Source organism: Tachypleus tridentatus, chromosome 6 (assembly GCF_004210375.1).
Source record: "Tachypleus tridentatus isolate NWPU-2018 chromosome 6, ASM421037v1, whole genome shotgun sequence".
In the NCBI taxonomy this organism is placed as follows: domain Eukaryota; kingdom Metazoa; phylum Arthropoda; class Merostomata; order Xiphosura; family Limulidae; genus Tachypleus; species Tachypleus tridentatus.
This window is the reverse complement of record NC_134830.1, coordinates 117,805,497-117,828,864: the sequence shown is the minus strand read 5'-3', so window position 1 is coordinate 117,828,864 and position 23,368 is coordinate 117,805,497. Positions and strand designations below refer to the sequence as shown.

The 23,368-nt window shown below is 31.5% G+C and overlaps 1 protein-coding gene across 5 annotated transcripts in view; it reads left to right on the top strand.

The window, feature by feature from the left end:
- LOC143253408 (PAX-interacting protein 1-like) overlaps positions 1-23,368 on the top strand; it is a 50,319-nt gene that overhangs the window by 23,815 nt on the left and 3,136 nt on the right. For all 5 annotated transcript variants that reach the window (XM_076507250.1, XM_076507247.1, XM_076507246.1 and 2 more), the window contains 12 exons: positions 3,494-5,542; positions 6,466-6,604; positions 7,819-7,910; positions 10,721-10,816; positions 12,555-12,689; positions 15,698-15,819; positions 16,370-16,554; positions 18,584-18,627; positions 19,406-19,450; positions 20,797-20,855; positions 21,486-21,600; positions 22,914-23,082. In XM_076507250.1, coding sequence (XP_076363365.1) covers positions 3,494-5,542; positions 6,466-6,604; positions 7,819-7,910; positions 10,721-10,816; positions 12,555-12,689; positions 15,698-15,819; positions 16,370-16,554; positions 18,584-18,627; positions 19,406-19,450; positions 20,797-20,855; positions 21,486-21,600; positions 22,914-23,082 — 3,250 coding nt within the window. The remainder of the gene's footprint in view (positions 1-3,493; positions 5,543-6,465; positions 6,605-7,818; positions 7,911-10,720; positions 10,817-12,554; positions 12,690-15,697; positions 15,820-16,369; positions 16,555-18,583; positions 18,628-19,405; positions 19,451-20,796; positions 20,856-21,485; positions 21,601-22,913; positions 23,083-23,368) is intronic.

The following is a 23,368-nucleotide window of genomic DNA, read 5'->3' as shown; positions in this document are numbered from 1 at the left end:
ATTTTTAATGTACTGAAATAAAGATTTGACCACTTATATATGGAACATTTGTTTCAAATAGCTTGTATGCAACGTAATTTTCTTTTTAATATTAAAATACTGTTCCTCATCTCTAAAATCTCAAATTTCCTTTATGTGATCTCTTAAACTTCCTAAGTGCATTTCAAACTTAGTAAAACTTTTTAATTTATCTATTATTTTCTCTACCATGACTAAAGATGAGACTGGTCAATTTGACCAACATTGTAAGCACTATATTAAAAAAAATTAAATTACTTTTTTTTATTCCAGAATGACCTCATATTTTAACATAAAACTACATTAATTTATCTAAGTAGCCTTAAACTTGTAACAAAATATATCCATTTATAATTAAAATTTATTGTTTTATTGCTCTTTAAACCTTATCCAACTTACATTCATGCCATTATAAGTTGTAACTCATCTGGGCAATGTACAATTCATGTTATTCTATTGAATTACGTTACCCACAGTCTAATCAAAACTCCAAGTGTGCATGCTTGGTGAAATATTTTTATTATTATTTTACTGAGTTTAACCTGAGAAGATATCTGTTTTTACATTTTAGGTTCTTTTGTAATAATAAATGAAGAATAAACATGAAGAACAAAATATAAAGTTTTCACCCAATTTTCTTTTTTTCTTACTGTTGTTTCTTGAGGACATGTGACTATCCACTGAGGTATTTTTTTACTGCACGTGAAACAAAGTTGTAATGTCTTGCATTCAAAATGTTATTAAACTACTTTTTGTATGTTATACTAATTATAATAGCATAAAAAATTAGCTACTAATCCATATTTTAGTGGTATATAAGTTCTTAATTCTACAAGGCAGTATTGTAAAAAACTCCTAAATTTTCCTTGATGTGACACGTGACACATTTTCTCTTAGCATGTCATCATCCCTATTTTATCCACCGCCCTTCTAAAAGGTACAGAGTTAAATTATTCTGTATAAAATTGTCACTGGTCAGATAAAGCACATTTGTTATAATCTTCAACTTTGTTTGGTTACAGGTCTATCAAATAGAAAATCAGACCTCCTGCCACATGTGTTTTCATAATTTGTTAATAGTTCACTCTTAATTATACATTACATATAACTAATAGAAAGTCATGGGTTTCATCTATCAAATGACTTATTGTATAACGTTCTGATTGGTTAAATGTCAGTTTTGCTCAGAGTAAGAACCTTATTCTCATGTGAAAGTTAATGACCAGCTTGGATGAATTTGTAACAGCTATTGTTGTATAGTTAGGAAACCAGAAGATTTTTTAGAGGTAATGGGATGTGTTATTAGTCTATCCTGTTTGGAGCATTACTTAATAAAATAAAAATGAATAATTGCAGTACTGTGATTAGTACACATAGGGTCAACTCTCTTTGACAACCGAGAATAAGAAAACAAAAGATTTAATAATTTTCTTGTTTTTTGTGTTTATTCTTTATATATATTTATAAAAGCACTTAAGATATAAAAATTAGGATATTTTTAGGTTAGTTAAGATTAAGTAAAATAAATAATATAAAAATGTTTCATAAGGCAACTGTGCAACCTGCTCATACCAACTTATACCTGCTTAATGTGAGCTGCACTTCCTCGACTGATTTACAACTTATAAGTTGACAGCAGTTAATCATGTTTAAAAGAGCAATACAATTTAATTATAAATATATGTATACTTTTATGAATTTAGAGCTAAGTATGGTGAACAAATGTTTCATATTACAATATGAAGTCATTGTAAAAAGAATAAAGGGTTATTTTAATTTATTTCTATTTTTTTTAATGGTGTTTACAAGGTTGGTCACATTGACTGCACATGTTTTGAGATAAGTTAGAGAAAATAAAACATAAACCATTAAGTTCTACTGAAAAGTTTCAAATGGATTTAGGGGTCTTAGGAATTACACTAAGAAAGTTTGAGATAAGAAAAAATATTTTTAATTTTAACATGAAAATTACTTTGTGCACGGACTATTCAAAACAAATACTCAATATATTATTGGACAAATCTTTATGTTATTCTATTAAAAATACTGCACACAAAAACTTATTTCAACTTTTTGTATGTTAAAGACTTATTAAGTAAAATAAGCCAAATTTTGTGAAGATGTAAGCACTATATTGAAAGGTAGAAATATTAAATCTAAAAAGACTTTAAATGATTACAAAGAGGTTGCACTGTTAGTTATACAGATCAATTCCTTGTTGTTGAGAGTTAAGCCTACTTTTTTTTATACTAATGACAGTAATGCACTAAATAACTTAATTAATTAAATAATGCACTAAAGAACACAGATTAATAACATGCAAAAAGCAGAGAATTTCCTCTAATTCTCACAATTTTTCTGGCTTTCTAACTGTACAACAAGAGCTGTTACAACTTAATCCAAGCTAATCGTTAAGTTTCTTACTGGAACGATGCTTGTACTCTGATTCAAATTGATTGTTATCTGTTCAGAACATGATGTTACACAATATGCCATTTGATAAGTGAAAACCATGACTTTCTATCAGTCATATATGATATATAATTAAACATAAGGAAAAAAAAACATCTTGAAAGAGAGAATGTGTTAGGACATCTGATTTTCTGCTTGATAGCTCTGTACTCGAACAAAATTGAAGATTATAAAAATAGTTTATCAAATGCTATTTGCCAGTTTTCAATCCAATTCCTCTTTTAGTTGGGTAAAATGTAAGTTACAGGTTTACATAAAGTTCAATCTCAGTTCTATAAAATATTTTAGGCTTAAATTATTTCTTATGTCTCCAGCATTCTGTAACATAGTTATTTTAAATGAATATGTGCATCTATAGGATGGAAATGTAAATTAATTTGAAGTATTAAATAAGAATGCATATATTTGTGTATGGATTTTTCTACTTTCAGAGTTTCATTTAATTATACATTGTTTTGGCTGCATTTGAACCAAACTTTTAAGTGAAAATTGTTTTATTTTTTATTTTATTCAATAAATAATGAGCTACAGTTAGATCTTCCCTTGAACAAAGTTATCAATGGGCATTCTAGGTTTTAAATATTCAGTGATAGAGCATACTTTGGTTTACTGGTAACGTTCTGACCCATTAATAGATTCGGGAGTATAATATTTTAACTTTTAGAAAACATTAATGTATTAACGTTAGAGATTTATCATGCAACTTATTTTTCAGTGCTCTAAGGAAAAATTTATTGTTTTTGTGGTTTTAGAAACAGTGACTTAATGCATTGTTATTAATACTTCACAGTGTACGTGCACGTTGTGACGTGGTTTTGAGTAACTATTAATTTTAATGAATTTGTAATACTAATCTTGTAAAATTGCTTTTGAATGTATTAATTTCACCTTATGCTTTGTCTTTTAAGATCTTTATTGGAAATAAAGTGAACATTTTGTATATGGGGAGCTACTGATATGCATATTTATATATGTGTTTAAAGCCTGATTTATTTTCAAACAGGCAAAGTATGAAAGAGCCTTACAAACGCACGAGCAAATAAAAATAGTGACACCAGACTGGGTAGTTGATTCTGTCAAGAACAAGATGGTTTGTGATGAAGACCTATATCATCCACGTCTTTTAATTCTACCAGAACCAGAGCAGCCAAAACTTCCTGTCATATCTTCATCAGAGCACATCTCTGAAGTAACGACAACACGAACCAACCTAGTTAGTGAGGCAGAGATGACTCTTACACTTCAGAACCAGAATCCTCCCAATTCACATTTTGCACCAAGAATTGTGAGCATTCCTAGCATAAGAGAAACTAAAGCAGCTATAGATATCGGAGAGTCTCAAGATCAGGTGAAACTAGTGACACTTCCATACCAATATGAAGTTACACAGTCTCAACTGTCAGCAACTAATGCTGATACTCCATCGCCTCAGCAGCAACAGATGCAGCAGTTTCTCCAGCAGCAACAGCCTCATATTCAACAACAACTGCAAGCACTGGATCAGCAACAGAGTCAACTGTCCTCTCAGCAGATACAGCAAAAAATAAAGCTTTTACGACAACAGCAACAGATTCCTAGACATCTGTTGCAACAACAGCAGTTGCAAAAGCAGATCCAACAAAAGCAACAGCAATTTGTTCAACAGAGGTTACAGTGGCACCAACAACAAAGCCAACAGCAGCAGCAACAGTTAGGAATGCAATTTGTACAAAAGCCTCAACAGCCACAGCAGTCCCAACACTTGACACAACAGTTACTTAGATTACGGCAGCTTCAAGACCAGATGCAACAACAGCAGCTTCCTGGTCAACAGCAACAGTATCAACTACAAAACCTTCCTAGACAAAAGACTCTACAGTTCCAACAACAAACCACGCCCGGACAATCGCCAGCACAGCTTCTGCAGCAGCGACCTCCAATGGTACAACAGCAGCACCAAACGGCAAACCAGCCCCCGGTGCATCACCTGCCTCAACGACATCAGTTAATTCAACAACAACAGCAACATCATCAGCCAGCCACTCATGGTCAGCCACCCGTGCAACATTTATCTCAGCAACCCCAACTCATACAACAGTCACCACAGTTGAGGCAACAGCTGTATCAACAACAACAACAAACATTTTTTCAACAGCAGCAGCAGCAAGTTGTTCAGACTAGTCAGGCCACCCATGCACCTGGACCAAACACGTTGCTGCAACAGCGACAACAGAGCATGAATACTTCCACAACACAGCCTCCTGTATTGACTGGCCAGCCTCAAGTTGCACTAAAGCCCCCTCCTCAGTATCCTTTCGGTGAACACAACCAATTGACTGGCCAGCCTAGACTACAGTTTCCTCCACAGTCACCCCAGCAACTGAATCCTGAGCAGAGAATGCCCTTTCAACAACAGCAACAACAGATCCAGCCAAGAGAGCTTCTGCAACAACAGACCCAACATGTTGTGCGCTGGGCTCCTTCCACACCAAAGGAGGACTCCCAGGAACATGCATTACAGCGAAAAATTTTGTGGCAACAACGACAGGCCCAACTTGATTCAGACCTAACTCAGAGTCAGCAAACTCCTGTATGGCCCCAGCAACAACAGACATCATCACAAGAACAAAACACACAGCTGCAACAGCAAATACTACAGTGGCAACAGCGTGAACTCCAACGGCGACAAAAGCTTCTACAGCAGCAGAAACAGCAACAAGTGCAAAAACCGTTGGGACAAGTGCAACTAATTTCTCGGCCCCCTCCAGAGTACCCAGGTGGTGCCACTAGTCAAGTGTCCCTGAGTCCTGGCTCCCAGCCTAACATTACCACAGTTCCCTGTCAACAGTCTTTAGTACATACATCAGGAGGTATTCAACAGGGTATACAAACGCCACCACAAATGACAACTGGTCAATCTGTTGCTCAAGTTAAGCCAAAGACTAAAACAGCATTGGCTAACCTACTGAACAACAGACTTCTAGGGAGTGTAAAGGGAGCAGATGGAACTGAAGATGGACAGATTTCAAGCAAGATTTCACAGATCCAAACTCCTGCTGTCCAACAGCCTTCTGTAAGTTGTTTTTGCTAATAAATTAATATCTTTTTTATCTGATATTTCCATTCAGAACTGACATTCAGTAAACATGGATATATGTATATGGTCATGTAAAAATTAATGTATGAGACTGTGTGTTTACATATGTATATATTGAATTTTCAAAAATTGTTGTGCCCTTAACATTTTTATTAAGCGTGTTAATTGGACATCATGTGACCATGTTGAACATCTAAGTATTAACACATTTCAGTATTTCTATCTTTATGTGGAAAGAAAATACTTTTTGCTTGTAAGTTTGTGATTTTAGGCTAAGTTTTGTTTTTAAAGAAAGTTTGTTTCTCTCCCTTTTTAAAGTCATTATGACAACCTTACCAATTTTTAAACCTTGTTCTTTAGTTTGTAGTTCTAAAAATATTACATTCACATGCCTAAAAAAGCACATTAATATATAAGTATAATCTCTGAAAGTGTTTTGTATATGATATTTACCATAATTTAAAATTGATAAGAAGAATTTCATGCAAAACTAGATTGTCCTTATGATTGGTACTAATGGAAATGTACATAATGTGCTGTTTTTTGATAATGTATGTCATGTTATACATTTTTAAGTATATATTCATTCTTTAAACTGTTTAACATTTAGGGTCACATGAAACATACATCTAAGTTATGTCTTGTTATACATTTTTAAGTATATATTCATTCTTTAAACTGTTTGACATTTAGGGTCACATGAAACATACATTTAAGTTTGTACTTTAGTCTTAGCTTTTTTAAAGCCTATTTAGCTTGGAAGAGGATTAAACTCCTGGAAGTGAATGGTTTCATCCTTTACACAAGTTAGAAGAGGTATATAAAACCTTATTATTATGTGTAAAAATATATATAGAATTAGTATAAACATTTGGAATATCTTATGTATTGCATTTTAGGCATCAACAGATGGAAAAAATGGTCAACGGATTATATCTCCACAAGCTACAGTAGGAGGGGTTTCATTCCCAGGTGCTGGTTCAGCAGCAGTAGCTTCAAGAGAAGTAACATTTTATGGACATGACCCACTAGTCCAAGGTCAGTTCACATTTTAAATATTTGTTTTGGCCATTTTGTCCACATCTCTACAATAATTCTCCAAGATACTTGTGGCAGAAGCAGAATAAAAAAAAAAAAAATTAACAGGACACATTAAGGGGATATATGATAGTTTGTTGCACCCTTTTTGGTCAGCATTTCAAAATTATGAACAGCATCAAATAGACTTAATAGCTTTACTGTGGCTTAAAAAATATAATGTTCCTTCAGCTGGGAGTAGTAGGGATGTGTTTGATGATAACAGGAGCTGAACCAAAGACACAGGTTCTTGAGGAAAACCCTATAATCATTGGGCCATACCAACTGAACAACTTATAATTCTAAAAATGATAATAATGACAAATCATAATGGCAATATTTCCATTATTAAGAATTATCAAAAACAGTAATAATCAGGAACTCTTATTTTAGTTTCTCTGTTATATTCAGTTAAGCTAAATCAACTTGAATTGATAAAAAAAAAAAAGAAGGATGTCATGATGGTAATATTTGGATTATTTAGATGGTTGAAATGATAAAAAAATGTCTTATCAAAATTGCTAATTGTGATGTATTTTAATAATTCATCATTTTTGTGAAATTGATTTAAATGCCTATCTATATATGAAGTTCAATAAGAAATAATGGTGTTTATTTCTTTTATGGGGTGATATTAGTAGCATAAGCTGGTATTTAAACTAATTCTTTGACAGGTGGCATTGTTTGTCTAGAGTATAAAGAAAGTTTTATGAAAACTGGCATCATCTACAATTTTTATAGCAGAGCTCACATTGTTGAGCAAAATGTGTGTGTGAGTGTGTATTTACATGTTTTTAGTAACAGTTTTGATACTACTTTTGGAACTGCTAACTTAATATTAGCATTACTATGGTATTTGTCTAAGCACCATTGTAAATTTCATTTCAGCTCATTGGTTTTCACTAGATTGTCAGATTATTAAGTTAAAAAAATAATAATAAACTTCATAGCTTGCACAGAGATAGCAAGTTAACATTTCTGACCTATTCCTATTATTGTCTGATCAATCACTCTAGATATAGCAATATGTTGTTATTTTTTGTATAGCAAGATTAGAGTATTAGTGATTGAGCTCAGATTTAATTATGTTACATTTTAGTATATATTGGACTTGTTTTTCTTACAGTTCATTCATTTTGAGATGAAAATTTACATATGATTCCTTTATATCGTAGTTCCAGGAGACCTTTCTCTCTTAGGTTGTGTCTTCTGCATTGAAGATTATGATCGTTCCATAGAGGAAGACAAACTGTTCACCTGGAGCAAGGTGAGAGTTTAGATTATAAATAGTGACAAAAATTTCAGTGATAACAAATGGTAGATTTGTGTCTTAATATGCCTAAAAGTTGAAAGTATTTCACTCATCAACATGTTGATATAAACTGTCACTGTAAGGAATCTAGGTTACATATAAAAACTTTTCATATAGAGCTGAATTTCAAACAGTACCTCGCACATCTGTTTATGAGACTTGCATTTCAATAGCCTTGAGCTAACTCTCATCTGAAATGTGCATTTAATGCAACACAACCTGAATGTTGCCTTGAACAGATGTATTGAATTTTCAGTCTCCTTTCAGTTTTTTGTATTTTGCATTTGTTTAAAAAACTTACATTTCATTTTACCCTAGTCTTTGTGTCAAAAACATTGAATATTTTAGTGAGTTGTCAAATGGAAGTGACGTCTAGTTTGTACTGTGAAAGTAGTGAAGTTATAAACCCCAGGACCTATTTCTAATATAATTTCTGGAGGCCCATTAACTGTTCAGAATGTTACGTCTACCATACACTATGTTGGGATCCTCTTGTGTATTCTTTATTCTCCCATCCTTTCAGCTGATGTCCCTTCTCTGTTTGTCCTCTGGGTTCACTGTGTCTCTTGATTCTTTCTGTTCTTTACTTAATGAAACTAATTCTTGAAATTACATTGTATTTCATCCTTGACTGGTGTTAGGATTTGCACTTATTCCTTCCTAACAACTTTACACCCTTACCCACATACAACTTTCTCTTTGCCTTCTTGACTCTTTTACAGCCATTTTTCTTATCCATTTCTAGTCTTTGGAATTTATTTTGTCCGTTTGGGGAATGAGCCCGTTTGCCTCCTGTTTTCCTCTCTAGTACCCAGTTTTATCACTACCCTCTTGTGTTACCTTTCCTCCACCTTGTGTCTGAGGCACTTCATTATGGACCACATTAGTCTTCTCGACAAGTTTGTTCCCTTCTCTTTTCTACCCTAGACTGTACTATTTCTTCTGCTCTGACTCTCTCTACTTGGTTCCTCTCCTGCTAGGACTGGTTGGGTTGGGATGTAGTCTTCCTTAACATCCACCATTCTCCTCTTTACTCACATGTTCTTTGTCAATCTCCCTTTCTTCAACCAGAAGTCTTTGATGGTACTCATGATTCACTGGAGACCAAGGAATGCTTTTCTTTGTCTTCTGCAGTTTGTTTGGTTTTTGAGTCTTGTCCTTTGATTCCAATTCTTTAACTAGATTAGTCTACCTCTACCTTTTCCTTTCTAGGTCATCCTTTTCTTCCCACTTCCTGATGTCAGGTTGGGTCCAGTGAGTGCCTATTAGTCTCACTTCACCAACCTTTGATCTCAGTTTTTTGCCAACCGATGGACTTTTTAATTCTTTAGATTTTTTACCCACAATCTCTTCTTCCCCTATCTCCTCTTCCTGCTTCCTTTTCTTGTTCCTTGGACCACATTTATTATCAATGTTTCAAAGATGTGGTGTTGAATCTTTTAGCAAAAAATGCAGTTGAAAAGGTTTATACTTCTCTGGGTTACTTTTGCCTCTTTTTTGTGTTCCTAAAAAAGACTGGGGATTAATTTTCAGTTATAGACTTGTCTCTCCTTTCTGGATAGATAATTTGTTTTCTTTCTGGTGGATTTGTTTTTGCCTGTTTTATGAATAATAAATATTCATACTTATTCCAACTACCAAGATGTTTTCTACACGTTTTCCTTTATAGCTGAGTTTGTCAGTTCTGTGCTTTTCCCTATGGTTCAGCCTCAGCAACTTATGACTTCAGTCAAACCATGAAGGCCTTAGATTTTAACTTTGATGGACTGGGTCTGAGACTTCATTTCTACATGGATAATTGGCTTCTACTTGCCCATTCTCTAAAGCTTTCCAAATCCTTTCTCATGTCTGCACAGTATAACATACACCTTTGGCATATGGTCTGATAGAGCCCTAACTATGCTATGTTTATTGGCTTGCTTAATACTTGTGTGCAAGTATGTAGATGGTTGTGGTCTTATTCTGCCCATTTAAAGGGGAGTCTTTAAAACTTTGGCTGAAGATTATAATCTGGTTGAAATGAGATGCAGTCTCCCAAATATGTGCTCCTATGGAGTCCTTGTTTTCAGAAGTCACACTTCATGTGCTTCCCCTTTGTACACTTTCTGAAGTGTGATTATTTAAGTTAAAATTTGCCCAAGCCCTCTACAAGTTCAACATGTAATTGTACATGTAGAGGTGAGTTGTTGTCTTAGACATTAACATATTCCGAACCCAAAAGTGTCTTTGTGATAGATACTTTGTTATTGTCCTTTTGATGGAGAGCTGTTCTCACATGTTAATATTACCAAGCATCAGCACAGCTTATATTAAATGCGTGAATCTTAGGTAGAGTTAATAAGGGCTAGTGGCATGCAGATCTTATAGGCAGAAAATGGGAATATAGTTATTCTGTGTACAAGAGGTATCAATTTGAAATACTTATTAACTTCCAAAACACTTCATAGTTTTCTGTGTACCTGAATTATACTTTGAATTTTGTGCATTATTAAAATGTTGACAGATTAACTGACAGTCTTATAAGAAATATAAACTGGAAGAAGTGTAAAAGCTACTTGGTCAGTACTTAATTAAACAAATCACAGATTTAGTTATTATCATACACTTTATCTGCTGAATTTTCTGAAGACAACAGTTAAGTAACAGAATTATGTTAAAGATAATGTATTAGTTTGCATATTATGTGGAATGTCTAGTAAAATAATATATATTACTTGAAAGAAGATCAGAATGAAATCCAATTGTTAAAGGAGTTTTCTCTTTAGGTTATTGAACAGCATGGAGGTGAAGTGGAAAATTCATATTCAAGTCGTTGCTCACATGTTCTCTGTGAGAAACAACGGAATTCAGTTGTGCAGCAAGTAAGTTTTTCTCTATTTGTCTGTGAGCTTTATGTGCAAAGTATCATCTCTGTGGTGTGTGTAAGTCTCAGTAAACCGTAATAGTGCCTCCAATTCATCAATATCTGTAAAGTATTCAAACTGTAAAACATTTACAACATACAAACACATAGGGGTAATTGGTTGTTAATATTAATGATTGGTTTTGTAAGTTCTATATAGAAGTGGAATGGTTTTAAAAAAGTAGGTTTTTAATGTAAACAGTGTCCTTATAAAACCAGTGTAGCTTAACTTTCAACTGGTAGGGTCAGAATGACTCAAAAACAGTAAAAAATAGAACAACAACAGCACATACACTCTGCTCAATGCTATAGAACTGACAAAAAATTTAGTACAGAAAAAAATCAGAGAGAAATACGGGCTGAGTTGAAAGATCAACATGGATCATTGTGACTCGACCTTTCCTGTCAAGAGTTAAAAAAAAGTAAAATGGAGAATTCACAACTTTTTGTTTAACAGAAGAACGTATAACTGTTCATGGGTAAATTGTGAAAGGGTGTTGAGGCTAATAATAAAGATTGTAGAATAACTTTTTAATGTGCACTTCCCATTTGTAACTATTGGAATTTGTTAGAACTCATGGTTGACTCGTAGAATTTCTTCTTGTTCTACAGACATAATTCGTAATCACGAAAATTGAATTGTAAAAATATATACAGCTTATTTTGATTGTTGAAATAAATCAATCTTGTCTTTAGTTGTGTATAGACGAAATTATTTCAAATAAACTTGAATAATTTAAGTAGCTCACACTAGCTAAAAACACAGATATTAGTATTTTATATTCATTTTGAAATTATTGAAACAAAAAATGTTGGGTATTGCAATTTTGTGTAGAAATATCATTTAATAACTATCCAATGGTTGATAGCATAATTATACTGTTTGAGACACATAATTTCATACTATAGTGGACCATTATAAGTTCCTTTTCTCTTAGTGGGCCATTATAACTTCTTTTCTTACTAATTTGTTTGTATTTGGTACATTTACTCCTGAATAGAACAACCAACAGTTGAATTTTTCCATTGCTCATCATAGAAAATGTAGTTTTTGTAAATAGTTCATCAAACTTGCATACACAGGTCCAAGGTCATGTAATTTTGATGAGCTATAAACTCAAACAAGTAACTATGGACTAGATGTTATAACAGACATAACATGAAACTGATGGACTGAAGACTCAGAGAGAATAGACATGGACCAACTGAGTAACAAGATGGACCACAAACAAATTAACTTTAGATTTAGGGAATAGTCATTAACTAGTTGAGTAACAGTCAGACAGTAAGTGTGGTAGACAGAAAACTTAATATTTAAAGAAAAGGAGACTCGTAAGAGAAAAAAATAGAAGGACTGACTGATGGCTTTTGTATTCTAGTATATCATTTTACTCTTAACAAATGGATCATATATTCATTGGTGCAAGAATTTCAAAAGTCTGGATGAATATTAACATGTAAAAATTTCAGTGTTAATGTTTACAGGATTAATTTTCAATGAGTATGATATGAATAATTTTATAGTTTAAAATCACTTTTCTCTCTCTCTCTCTTATTTCTTTCTTCTTTCCTTTTCACTGTTTTCCAGAACTAATAAATCTTTCCTTATAAGACTAAAAGGTTGCATTATAGATGCTAGCTAAGCTGTACGTTAGATTTACCATCCTGTTCTAAAGTCAAGCTTCCATTTTTTGCAGGCAATGAGAGAAGGGAAGCGCTGTGTTACTGCTTATTGGCTGAATGATGTTCTACTTCAGAAGAAGATGAGAGCTCCTTGGCAGGCTTTACATTTTCCTTCTCCTTTCTCAGATGAAAAGCCATGTAAAAACTGGGTATGTTTTTGAATATTAAAATTAGAATTATAAAGAGAAAAATATAAATAGATCTTTCAAAAATACTTTTAAAAAATGTTTTGTCTATATTTTTTTAGGACAGTTTTTTCTTGCATTGATTTGTACAATAAAATCTGAGCAGAGTCACATTCTGTTTATCAGTTCAAGTTATTCATCAATAAAAATAACTGTAATGATTTGTAATATATTTTAAATATTTGAAACTGCTATGGTTCAAAAGAGTGGCTTTTTAGTGTAAAAATTTAACTTCTTAAATGTTAGGTCTCGGTTTGATATTTTCTTTGTTAATTTTCTGAATGAGCATTATTAAAAATGTATAAAAACTACTTTCTTATCATGGTGCATAAATAAACTTGACATGAAAATGTAGCTGAGAAGCCAGATTTTAATGTTTTAAATTCTCAAAAGAAAATCCTTAATTTTGCCAGAATTGTGACATTTGCTCTCTATCTATTCCTTATTCTCTAACTTGTTTATCACCCCTCTTAGAATTATTAAATTTAATGTAAATTACTCATAATAGTATTGTTGTGGCTCAGGCAAAGCATAATTTTTATTACCTTCAATGTTATTTGCCAATAGTTCTCTTTGATGTTTAATACTGCATTACTAATAACCAATAGAAAAGATGATTTTAACTGTCAAATGACAAATTATACAATATTGTTTTCCATGTGGAGAATTTTCTATTTCACTTGCAGTACAAATTGTATTTCCATGGAAAACACATCAGTGAGCTTATCTGTATTTTTAATGATTGTTTTAAATAGTTGTAATAGTTATATTTTCTGCCTCTTGCATGTCATTATTCCATTTTTTTTGGTGCATTATTTAGTACAATAATATCATTAGTACAAAACAAAAGTGGGATTAAGTGTGATCAACAGCCCATTGCAAAAAAAATGCCCCAGGTAAGAACTTTGTTTCTTGCTTTTCATATGTATTATTTATTTATTATTAAAGAAACTAATATGTAGAAATTATGAACATTTTTAAGTTAGGTAAGGTTAGATTAGGTGAAATAAATATTTTTTCACAAGGTATGCTCCCAAGTAATCTATATATTATTTAATTTGATACAGTAACATAAGCCAATTGATTTAAAAATTCTTGTGGTGGGAATAATAATTTAGACATGGTTCCTAGGGCAACAGTAAAGTTTTGATTATGAACAGATGTATCCTGTTACAAGTTTAAAACTATTTAGGATAAGCAAATGTAGTTTCATGTTACTATTTTAAGTTACTGTAGAAAGAAGAAAAAAATTTATTTCAGATGGTGGTTATGAAGTTGGTCAACTTTGTCTAGTAAACAAAGCTACTTGATATATTCACAAGCAAATCTTTATTAAAATATTTATTTAAAAATTTTTTCTCTATGAATTTCCACTATTCTTGTACCACCAAAAACTAGAAATACTATTCATGTCATTTTATAAATCACTTGAGAAACATGGGGATCGCATTATGTTATTAAAATCCATTACCCACAAACTACTCCGAGCTATCCACGTGTATGCCTCATGAAAGCTTATTATATCATTATCTATTTTACCTGATCTAATGTTTACTAACCTGAATAATTTTCTGTTTTTATAATATAATTACTTTTATAATAATAAATAATACACATGAAAAACAAGAAATAATGTACTTACCTGGACTTTTTTTCCCCTCCTGGTGAGTGGCAATGACACTTGACTGTTCCTTTATATATACTAATGTTACTAATGCATTAAATAATTCACCAAGGGACAGAAAAAATTAATAATATCCCATAACTACCACAGTTGTTCTGGCTTTCTGACTGTGCAGTAAGAGCTATTACCAATTTGTCAAATCTAGTTGATATGTTTCCCATGGGAATGAATTTTCTACCAAAAAAAAAAAGAAGAAATTGACAGTTCTCTGTACAGAAATGGCATAATACATCATTTGATAGATGAAAACCTTGGTTTTCTATTGGTTATAAATAATATAGTGTTAAACACAAGAGAACTATTAACAAATCATGAAAGAGAGAATGTGATAGATGGATGTAGCTAGAGGGGTCTGATTTTCTATTTGTTGGCTCTGTCTGAGTGTTGATGGTACTGTAGTAATTTACATTAATTTTTGGAGTTATTAGAGGGGTCGTGATTAAATTGGAAAAGAGAGGATATCTAAAATCAAATCAAATGTTACATTTTTCACACCAGGGGTAGTTCAGGATTCTTTAAAATATTTATTCTTAAAGGTAAGATCTTAAGACTATTAAAATGTTAACATTTTAAGCTATACTATACCAATTGGTATAGGTTAAACAAGAAACAGTTTAATTAAATTTGGAACATTGCTTAATAAACATTTTGTGACGTGCATAGTAAAGGATGCTCATGGTCAGAAGGTTAAAGGAATGAAGTATTTTATTCAGTTTGAAATTAATAAGTTTAATTTCACTACTACAGTATCAGTTTGTTTTTTCCTAATGGGTAATAATCGTTTTCAATATACTTTTTCATATTTCGTTTTTTGGATGTTGGTTTTTTCTTGTTCTACAGTAATTGTTTGTTTTTTAGAACTATCTGGCAAGATGAGTCCTATAAACTTGATTATCCAATCCAAATTTGTAGTTTGTGTGACTGAAAATGATTCATGCATTTTTTTGTTTGAGGAAAGTGAAGACAAGATAGTGTGGACTTTATTATTGAAGGACTTGCTCACATGGATATTTGGTGCCAAATTTGTGGACAGATTATTGAAATACTAAATCAGAATATTTATTGAAGTGTGTGTGTAGTATGCTCATGGGTTGAATGGATATGAAATTAATGCTTAGTTGAAAAATAAAATAATATAAAATCTATTAAAGTTTAAAAAGTATTCATACATTTCTTTCTTAAGCTTTCTATCTTTGCAAAAAATTTATTTCAGTTAGCTCTTTTGTTATAAAATTATCAAGAATATTACAGAATATGGTTAAAAAGTTAATTTTCTGATTTTGTTAAGATTATTGCTGTGACAAACTTTGAAGGTGAAGAGAGAAGCATCTTGAAGCAGATGATTATTACTACTGGTGCTAAATATACTGGGTACATGACTCGTTTAAACTCTTTACTTGTTACTAAAAGGTAAGTTACACCTGCTTTAAAACTAAGTGATTTTTCATTGAAAACTGCTGACAGAAACACTTTTTTTTTGGAGGGAAGAACATTTAGAAACATTTGGTGTATGCCAGTCTTGGATATAATCTTTTTGTAAAATAATTATTCCAGTGTTTTTTTTATTCTTCCTTCAACTTTACAAATGTTGAAAAATGCTGAGGTGTGTATAACCTTTTCCCCCCCAAGTTTTAGAAGTGATAAGGATAAATTTACAATAACTTATTTAATAATGTCATCTCTCTTGTGTGTAGGTTTAGTTGTGGAGGTCATTCAAGAGTATATTAACAAAATTATTGCACTAAATGTTTCAACTTATTTCTTATAATAATATATTTTGGGTATATACCTGAGGTCATAAATTTTCTTTCATGTATTATTGCTCTCTGCTTTGTTATTACTCAGTAGAGATGATTCCTAGAGTGTGTATAAATATTTTATGAGAATATTTAATGCATAATAATTGTTATTTTTTAATTGAATAAAATATCTTTATCGTCCTTTGTTTTTAACTTTACAGACAGGAAGGAAAGAAGTGTGAGAAAGCAAGAGAGTGGGGGATACCTGTTGTAAATGTTCAATGGCTAAATGATGTCTTGTTTGGACACCTAGAAGCTCTGAGGTTGCCAATGGCCCAGAAGTATCAGCAGTATAGTGGTGTAAACCAGTTTAAAGTAGATTATGCTTTAGTTCCACACTTAATGAGTAAGTAGTATTACAATTTTTTTTTCCTGGTTGTTTTTTATAAAGTTATTTTGGTGTAAAAGATATTTTTAAACACAAATATTTATTTAACCTCCTTGTATAAAAAAAATATCTCTTTCTTTATCAATATAATATTACATGAATAGCATCATTTCCCCATCTCTCACATCAGGAATCTAACATACATGTTGAAAATAGTTTAGAATTAAAACTAGCTTTCAAGCTTTTTGTAGAAAATGAAACCAGGTTATAAAAAATATGTTTTTCAAGAATTATTGAAAATCTTGTAACATAAAGTTTATTTATTGTGTTTAGGTATTAGATGTACTGTTTTTAAATCCTGGGAGATCTAGTTGTATTTGAAAAGTGTTTCCAAGTAATGATGGCTCTAGTTTTATTTGGCATATGTAAAGTAGCTGCAAATTGTAAGGGAACGTTTTAACTCAGAAGTATGCTATAATTAACATTCTGTCACTTGTGACGTGCATTTAGTGTAACTTAGCACAAAATGTGTTTTTAAGTTAACTTTCTTTACAACTCCGAGGAATCTTGCCTTTAAAGGTTCACTTGCATATTTAAAAAAAACAAAAAACATCCCAAAGCATAGGTTCTTATTTGTTTAAAGGGTATCAAATGATAGAAATGTAATAAACTAAAAGTTAAATAGTGTTTACGTAGTTTGTTTCAAGTTTTGTGGAATTTTATTAAGCATATCCACTGCAAGAAAAATAAAACCAAAGATATACCTAGTAGGGAAGAGGTTAATAATGATGGGAACTAGACATATCTCTTAGTTCTTTTACAGTACTTCTGTATTAACCAAGTCATTTGCTGTTCAAGGAAGAGCTGTGTACTGTTTCATGCAGATTAGTATGTTATTTCCTCATTTCATTAAAACTTTAAACTTTTAGTGATTTTTTGTAAAATTGTTTGTAGTCATTTGTTAGTAATGCTGTATGTGTTTAATGTGAAAGACAGTAAGTTATTTTAGTACTTTTCTGAATCACCACTAATATTTGATAGTATGTACTTAGATAAATTTTTTATTTTTAGTTAGATAGGTGCCTGCTGATTATTTTGTATAATGTATTTTTTACATTTTTAAAACTGAGAAACTGGGCTCAAGTGTGTTTGAAAGAGTGGTGTGCCTTTCAGAATGCTCATATTAACATTTGATATATAAATTTCAAATTATGTTTATTCATACTAGCTCAGTTCTTGTGTGTGTTGTTTTTTTAGCTTCAAGATTTTTGTGACCAATATTATTTTCAGTTATAGTTAAACATAAAAAAGTGTATTAAAAATTTTGTAAAATTAGCTAGGTATTAAGTCATGTTTAATCAAATAAGTGTATCTTACTTTTAGAAAGTTTTCTCCTTTCTGGTGACTAAGTGTTAAGTTTATAACACTAAAAATCTTATTTTGATAATCTTGGTGAGCAGAGCACAGATAACTCAATGCTTAACAAAAAACAACTCTGAGACAGATTGAGTGAGAATTATTAGCTGAAAAATTAAATTCCAAACCAGTAGCTCAGAATTAGTATCGGTTTTTTTTAATGTAGAAAAGGTTTGATTTGAAAATTTAAAGTATTCTATATGAGTTGTTTTTTGAAATACGCTACAAAAACGGTAGTTTTTTATATAACATTTTTGATAGCCTATTGATAGCATATGATAACGTGCAAGTACACTTGGGCAAATACATAAAAATATGGTGATAATTAGGTTGTACAACTCACCTCGGGAAATATTTTATGAAACATTGAGGATGCACAAGTTATCTCAGATAGTCGGAGCAGAAAATGGATGTGATATGGAAGTCTTATACTGACATCAAAAAAGTTATATGGTGTGTATCTTATTCCACCGTGTTGGACATACATTTATCTTTTGATCAAACATTACAAAGTTGCCTTCTAATTGTGTGTTGTGAATTATATGTGAGTGTCTGGATGCTGTACTTTGTAATATACACTTGATGACTGTTTATTTACCAGCCTAATTACTTCTAATCTGTCTCTGTTAAGCTGCATGGAGAGTTCCTATAAAGATTACAGAAGAAATGTGGAAAGTAAGTTAACTTGTGTGTTTTTTCTGTTGTATAGATTTCATGAAACCAATATTAATAATTGTATTATTTGTATCAGTATAATGTATGGTTACTCATTTTGAAAGATATGAAAAAATATTGTGATAAGTCAGTATGCTTGAGAATTGCATCTTAGTTTTATTTTTCTTAGTTTCTTATTTTTCATAGTTTTAGTATTTAGTAATTGATCATTGGTTTTAACCCTGATATACATAACAGAATTTTACTAATTTTTGTTAAACCCATTTACTGTTAAAATGTTAACCTTTTATATGGGTTGAGAGTCATAGAGTACTAAATTTACCCTCCAAAATAAATCGGCTAGGCGTAGCCAGGTGGTTAAGGCACTTGACTCATAATCTAAGGGTCGCGGGTTCGAATCTCTGTCGCACCAAAAATGCTTGCCCTTTCAGCCTTGGGGGTGTTATAATGTGATGGTCAATCCCACTATTTGTTGGTAAAAAGAGTAACTCAAGAGTTGGCGATGGGTGGTGATGACTAGCTGCCATCCCTCTAGTCTTACACTGCTAAGTTAGGGACAGCTAGTGCAGATAGCCCTTCTGTAGTTTTATGCAAAATTCAAAAAACAAACAAACCAAAATAAATTTTAACCTACATCCAACAAACTAAAACGTATTATAAAGTTTTATAAAACCAGTCTCCCTAGTGCCAGAAATACTGGCTATGTTTTAAATATAGTTTTTAAAGTGGAGAAAAAGTGAATTTACGTCATTTTTATGAATGTTTTTGATTTATATAGAAATTTCTTCCTGGGGCTCGAACAAAGTTGAATGCTGATGCCGAGGTAAGTTGATATTTAACCTTCCAATTTATCTTAACTGTCCCAAGTTTGAATAGGCATAACATTCAAAACCAATAAAGAATGTATTACATAAAAATACAGTGGGGCTTAACACCACAGTATTAACGTTTGACTACTGTAATCGTTAAATATGATGTGATAAAAACAATCCACTGAAGTATGAGGGTGAGATAGATAAATACAACTTTAGTGGATAGAAACTTAGTACTAAAAGAAATGTTATAACAAGTATTTGCATCATTTCAACGATGAAAAGTAACATTTTCTAAAACCTTTTCATCTTCGTTCATAAAACTTGTTAAAATTCCTAAGAATTAGTAGATTGCTTATGTACTTATATTTAGATTGTATCTTTTAGTGTTTATTCATAAAAATGTATGTGTTAAAAAGACAGATGTTCAACATATTGTATGCAGTCCATATAGTTCCATGTGCAGTCACATTGTACAAAATCATCTTTATAGTTTTGGTGAAACCTTCCAGTGACATAGCAACATGTCTGCAGACTTACAATACTAGAAACTGGGTTTCAATATGTGTGGTGGGCAGTGGAGATAGCCCACTGTGTTGCTTTGTGCTTAACTTCAAATAAATGATAACTCTTAATGTTTGTAAGAATATTCTACATAAAAAAGTGCATTATTAACACAACATATTTTATCCATATTCTTAAACAGTTCTTGTTTTTGAAAGCAAATAATTTGAACAAAAACTGCTATATAAAATTATAATCTTCGTAGTTTCTCATTTGTATCTTCCAATACAGTTGTATGTGTGTGTGCATGCACACTGTGTCTTTCATGTCTTTTTTTCTCACTGGATCTGTCAAGCAACATGATTACATTTCTAAATTAACTAAGTGATGACAGAAGCAGTCACAGGTATACACATACTGATCTGTGACTTAAGAGTACTATAAGAGTGTGCTGAAGAAATTGTCCTTGTTTAACATAAGCCTAAATTACCAAGTTTAGTTGACCATTACATTTTACAGGACATAAAAGGAGATTTATAAAGCTGTTGAGCAGAGTGAATGCCTGCTTTAGAAAAGTAACATGCAAAAACTAGACTAAAAAGCTGTCTTAAAGGTTGATGCATTTCTAAGTATTATTCTAATTTAAAGAATTAGTGAAATATGTTGAAATAGCATTTGTATTGAATCCCCTTTTTTGTTTTTAAGTCTTTTGTGCTATATGGATGAAAAATAAAAATCATAAAGTATTCTCTGAACATTTGAGATACTTTTAAAGTTGGAACTGTTTCTTAAAATTTTCAGCATATTTTTTAATCTTTCCCCCTTAAAATAACAGATTATGTATTTCATTCAGTTGGAGAATATGAAAAGAAGAAATGAAGGTGACGATACCCTTGACATCAAGAAACAGAGGTTATTTTTTTGTTTGCCATTTTCCAAATTTATTTTAAACATAAGTACATTTTAAAATGTGTTAGTTCATTATGAAGTGATAACATATAAAAGATTTTATTAAAATGATAATTTAAACATTTATTGAGTGGTTCTATTTCTATAGGGTTTCTCGAAAATTAGTTACCACAGGCTGTGAACATGTGTACAGGTTTACAGAATATACTCAAAATGTCAGCTCTCAAAACTGACTTAGTATTTAAGACATTTAGTCCAAACTTGTCCCAAGTTTGGGGACACCTATATTTCATCAGATCTTTTAACTACAACTGGAAAATTTATATATTTTGATATATAGTTCAATACCAAACTAAATAATAAATTTTGTTAATAATTTACCAAATGGGGTTATGAAAATAATAATTTTAAAGTTGTCTGTTTTTATTAAGAAGGACTTAATGTTTCAAAATCCAGCTTTTGACTAGCACTTTTAATTAGCAATCCATTCATGTGCTGGAATATATATATCTGAGTGGATCCACTTGCTTTTCAGAAATAAGTCGTGCCCTGGGAGATAAAATTTGCTAAATGTAATTTTATTTCTCAGATATAAATTACCTTATGTATTTAAATTTTACAAATATATTTCAGGCTCTCACCTGAGTTAGAAGAAAACATTCCTTTGACCACAAATAATCCTCCACCAGAGGGAGAAAAACCTTATGTGATGTTTACTGCTCTTAAAAATACTGGACACCTTTCAAGGGTAAAGTTTATGTATATAGTTTTGAGTTTTGACTTGACTTTGATGATTTCATGAATAACTGTTGGTATTAGCTGTAGTTAATGTATATTATACTCACTGTGATGTATTCTTACATACTGTCCTTGTACACTGGTGAGTAGGTACAAACTTTAAAACAGTAGCACATTCATATAGGTATGATAACTGTAAATGTCCATTTGAGTCTGAAAGTGGCTATAACTGTCTGTTCTGTTTTATTTTAAACATTTTTAAAAGGAAGTTGTAAGATGAAATATTTTAATAATGAATGTTTCAGCTTCAGAAGGGAAAAAATAAACATTCCATTTTATTAAATGCCAAATAAATCATTACAGTTACTGTTCTGTAAAGGTAAGAATAGGTAAAGCTCAGTTTTTGTAATGGTTATATTTTTCAGTAATTGTACCTTTTGTTCCATGCTTATTGTGATACTTAACACAGGATTCTATTGAAATATTTTACAGTATTTGGTATTACAGAATTGGCTTATCCTCAAAATAGTACCCCCCTTTTGATGATCTTCAAGTGGGGGAAGATGTGAGCTTTTAATTTTTTGAAGACTTTGAGAATGATGTAATTTCTACATAAAAGAATGAATAAAAACATCATTCTTTACTTTGTTGTTTTAATCTTAAAAAATGAAATATCACAGATATATGTCCTCAATATAATGCTTCAATTAATAAGTTTTTTTCTCCACTTAGTTTTAATTTGAATGTACTGTTAAATAAGTTTCACTTGGGTTTTTCTAGGGGTGATAGATTTCTCAGTCTTTTTGGAAAAGAAGTGAGATTATTAATGGTTAAAACAGTTTTAAAAAATGCAGCCATAAGTTATAATTTGTAACAACACCATCAAAACAACCCTAATTTGTACAAATGCTTGTAGTCTGCCCTTTATGTAACTTACTGTGACTAAATGTAGAACTTAAAAATATATAAATAAGTATTTTATGCATAACCCTGTGACCTATTGTCATAAAGTTGTGAACAGAACTCCTGTAATAAGTTGAAGCTCACTTTTTGTAGTCTACAGTAGCTCTTTTCAGAAACTTTCACTTTAAAAGTCATTCAAAGTCTTCTTATTGTTAATTCTTAGTCAGAGTAGTCATCAAGGGTTAAGGTTTGTCTCATTTGCAAGATTGTGATACATATTGGCTAAAGCTAGCCCATAAACAGTTACAAAGGGAAAAAAAATTACAGCAGTGTTTTTACTATATATTACCATAGGTGTATTGGTTGCATTTGTGTAACTCAATTTGTATAAACTGTTGAGATTTTTGTTTGTTCTTGTAGATTGTCATTCAGTTGGGTGGACGACTTGCACCATCAGCCAAAGAATGCTCCCACTTGGTTATTAACAAATTTGCTCGAACAGTCAAGTTTCTGTGTGCTATTAATGTGGTAAAGTATGTTGTGACTTCAGACTGGCTGCTGGAGAGCGAGAGGCAGAATAGATTTGTTGGTGAGCAAACATGACAGTTTGTTACTGAGAAAGAAATAAGTAGTACTAATAAACAATTATAATATGATCACCAGATGTTTAATGAATAGTTATTTATAAGTTGTATATGTTTGTCATATTTTAACTTAATCCGAAACCAGACACTCAAAATTCAAAAAAAGAAATTTCCTAGTGTAAGGACTAGGGCTAGTTAGTAAACTTTTATTAAGTTAGAATTAGAATATGACATACACAACACTTTCTTTGAATAGATTTTGAATTTCTTGTCTTTGCTATAATCTGTTTT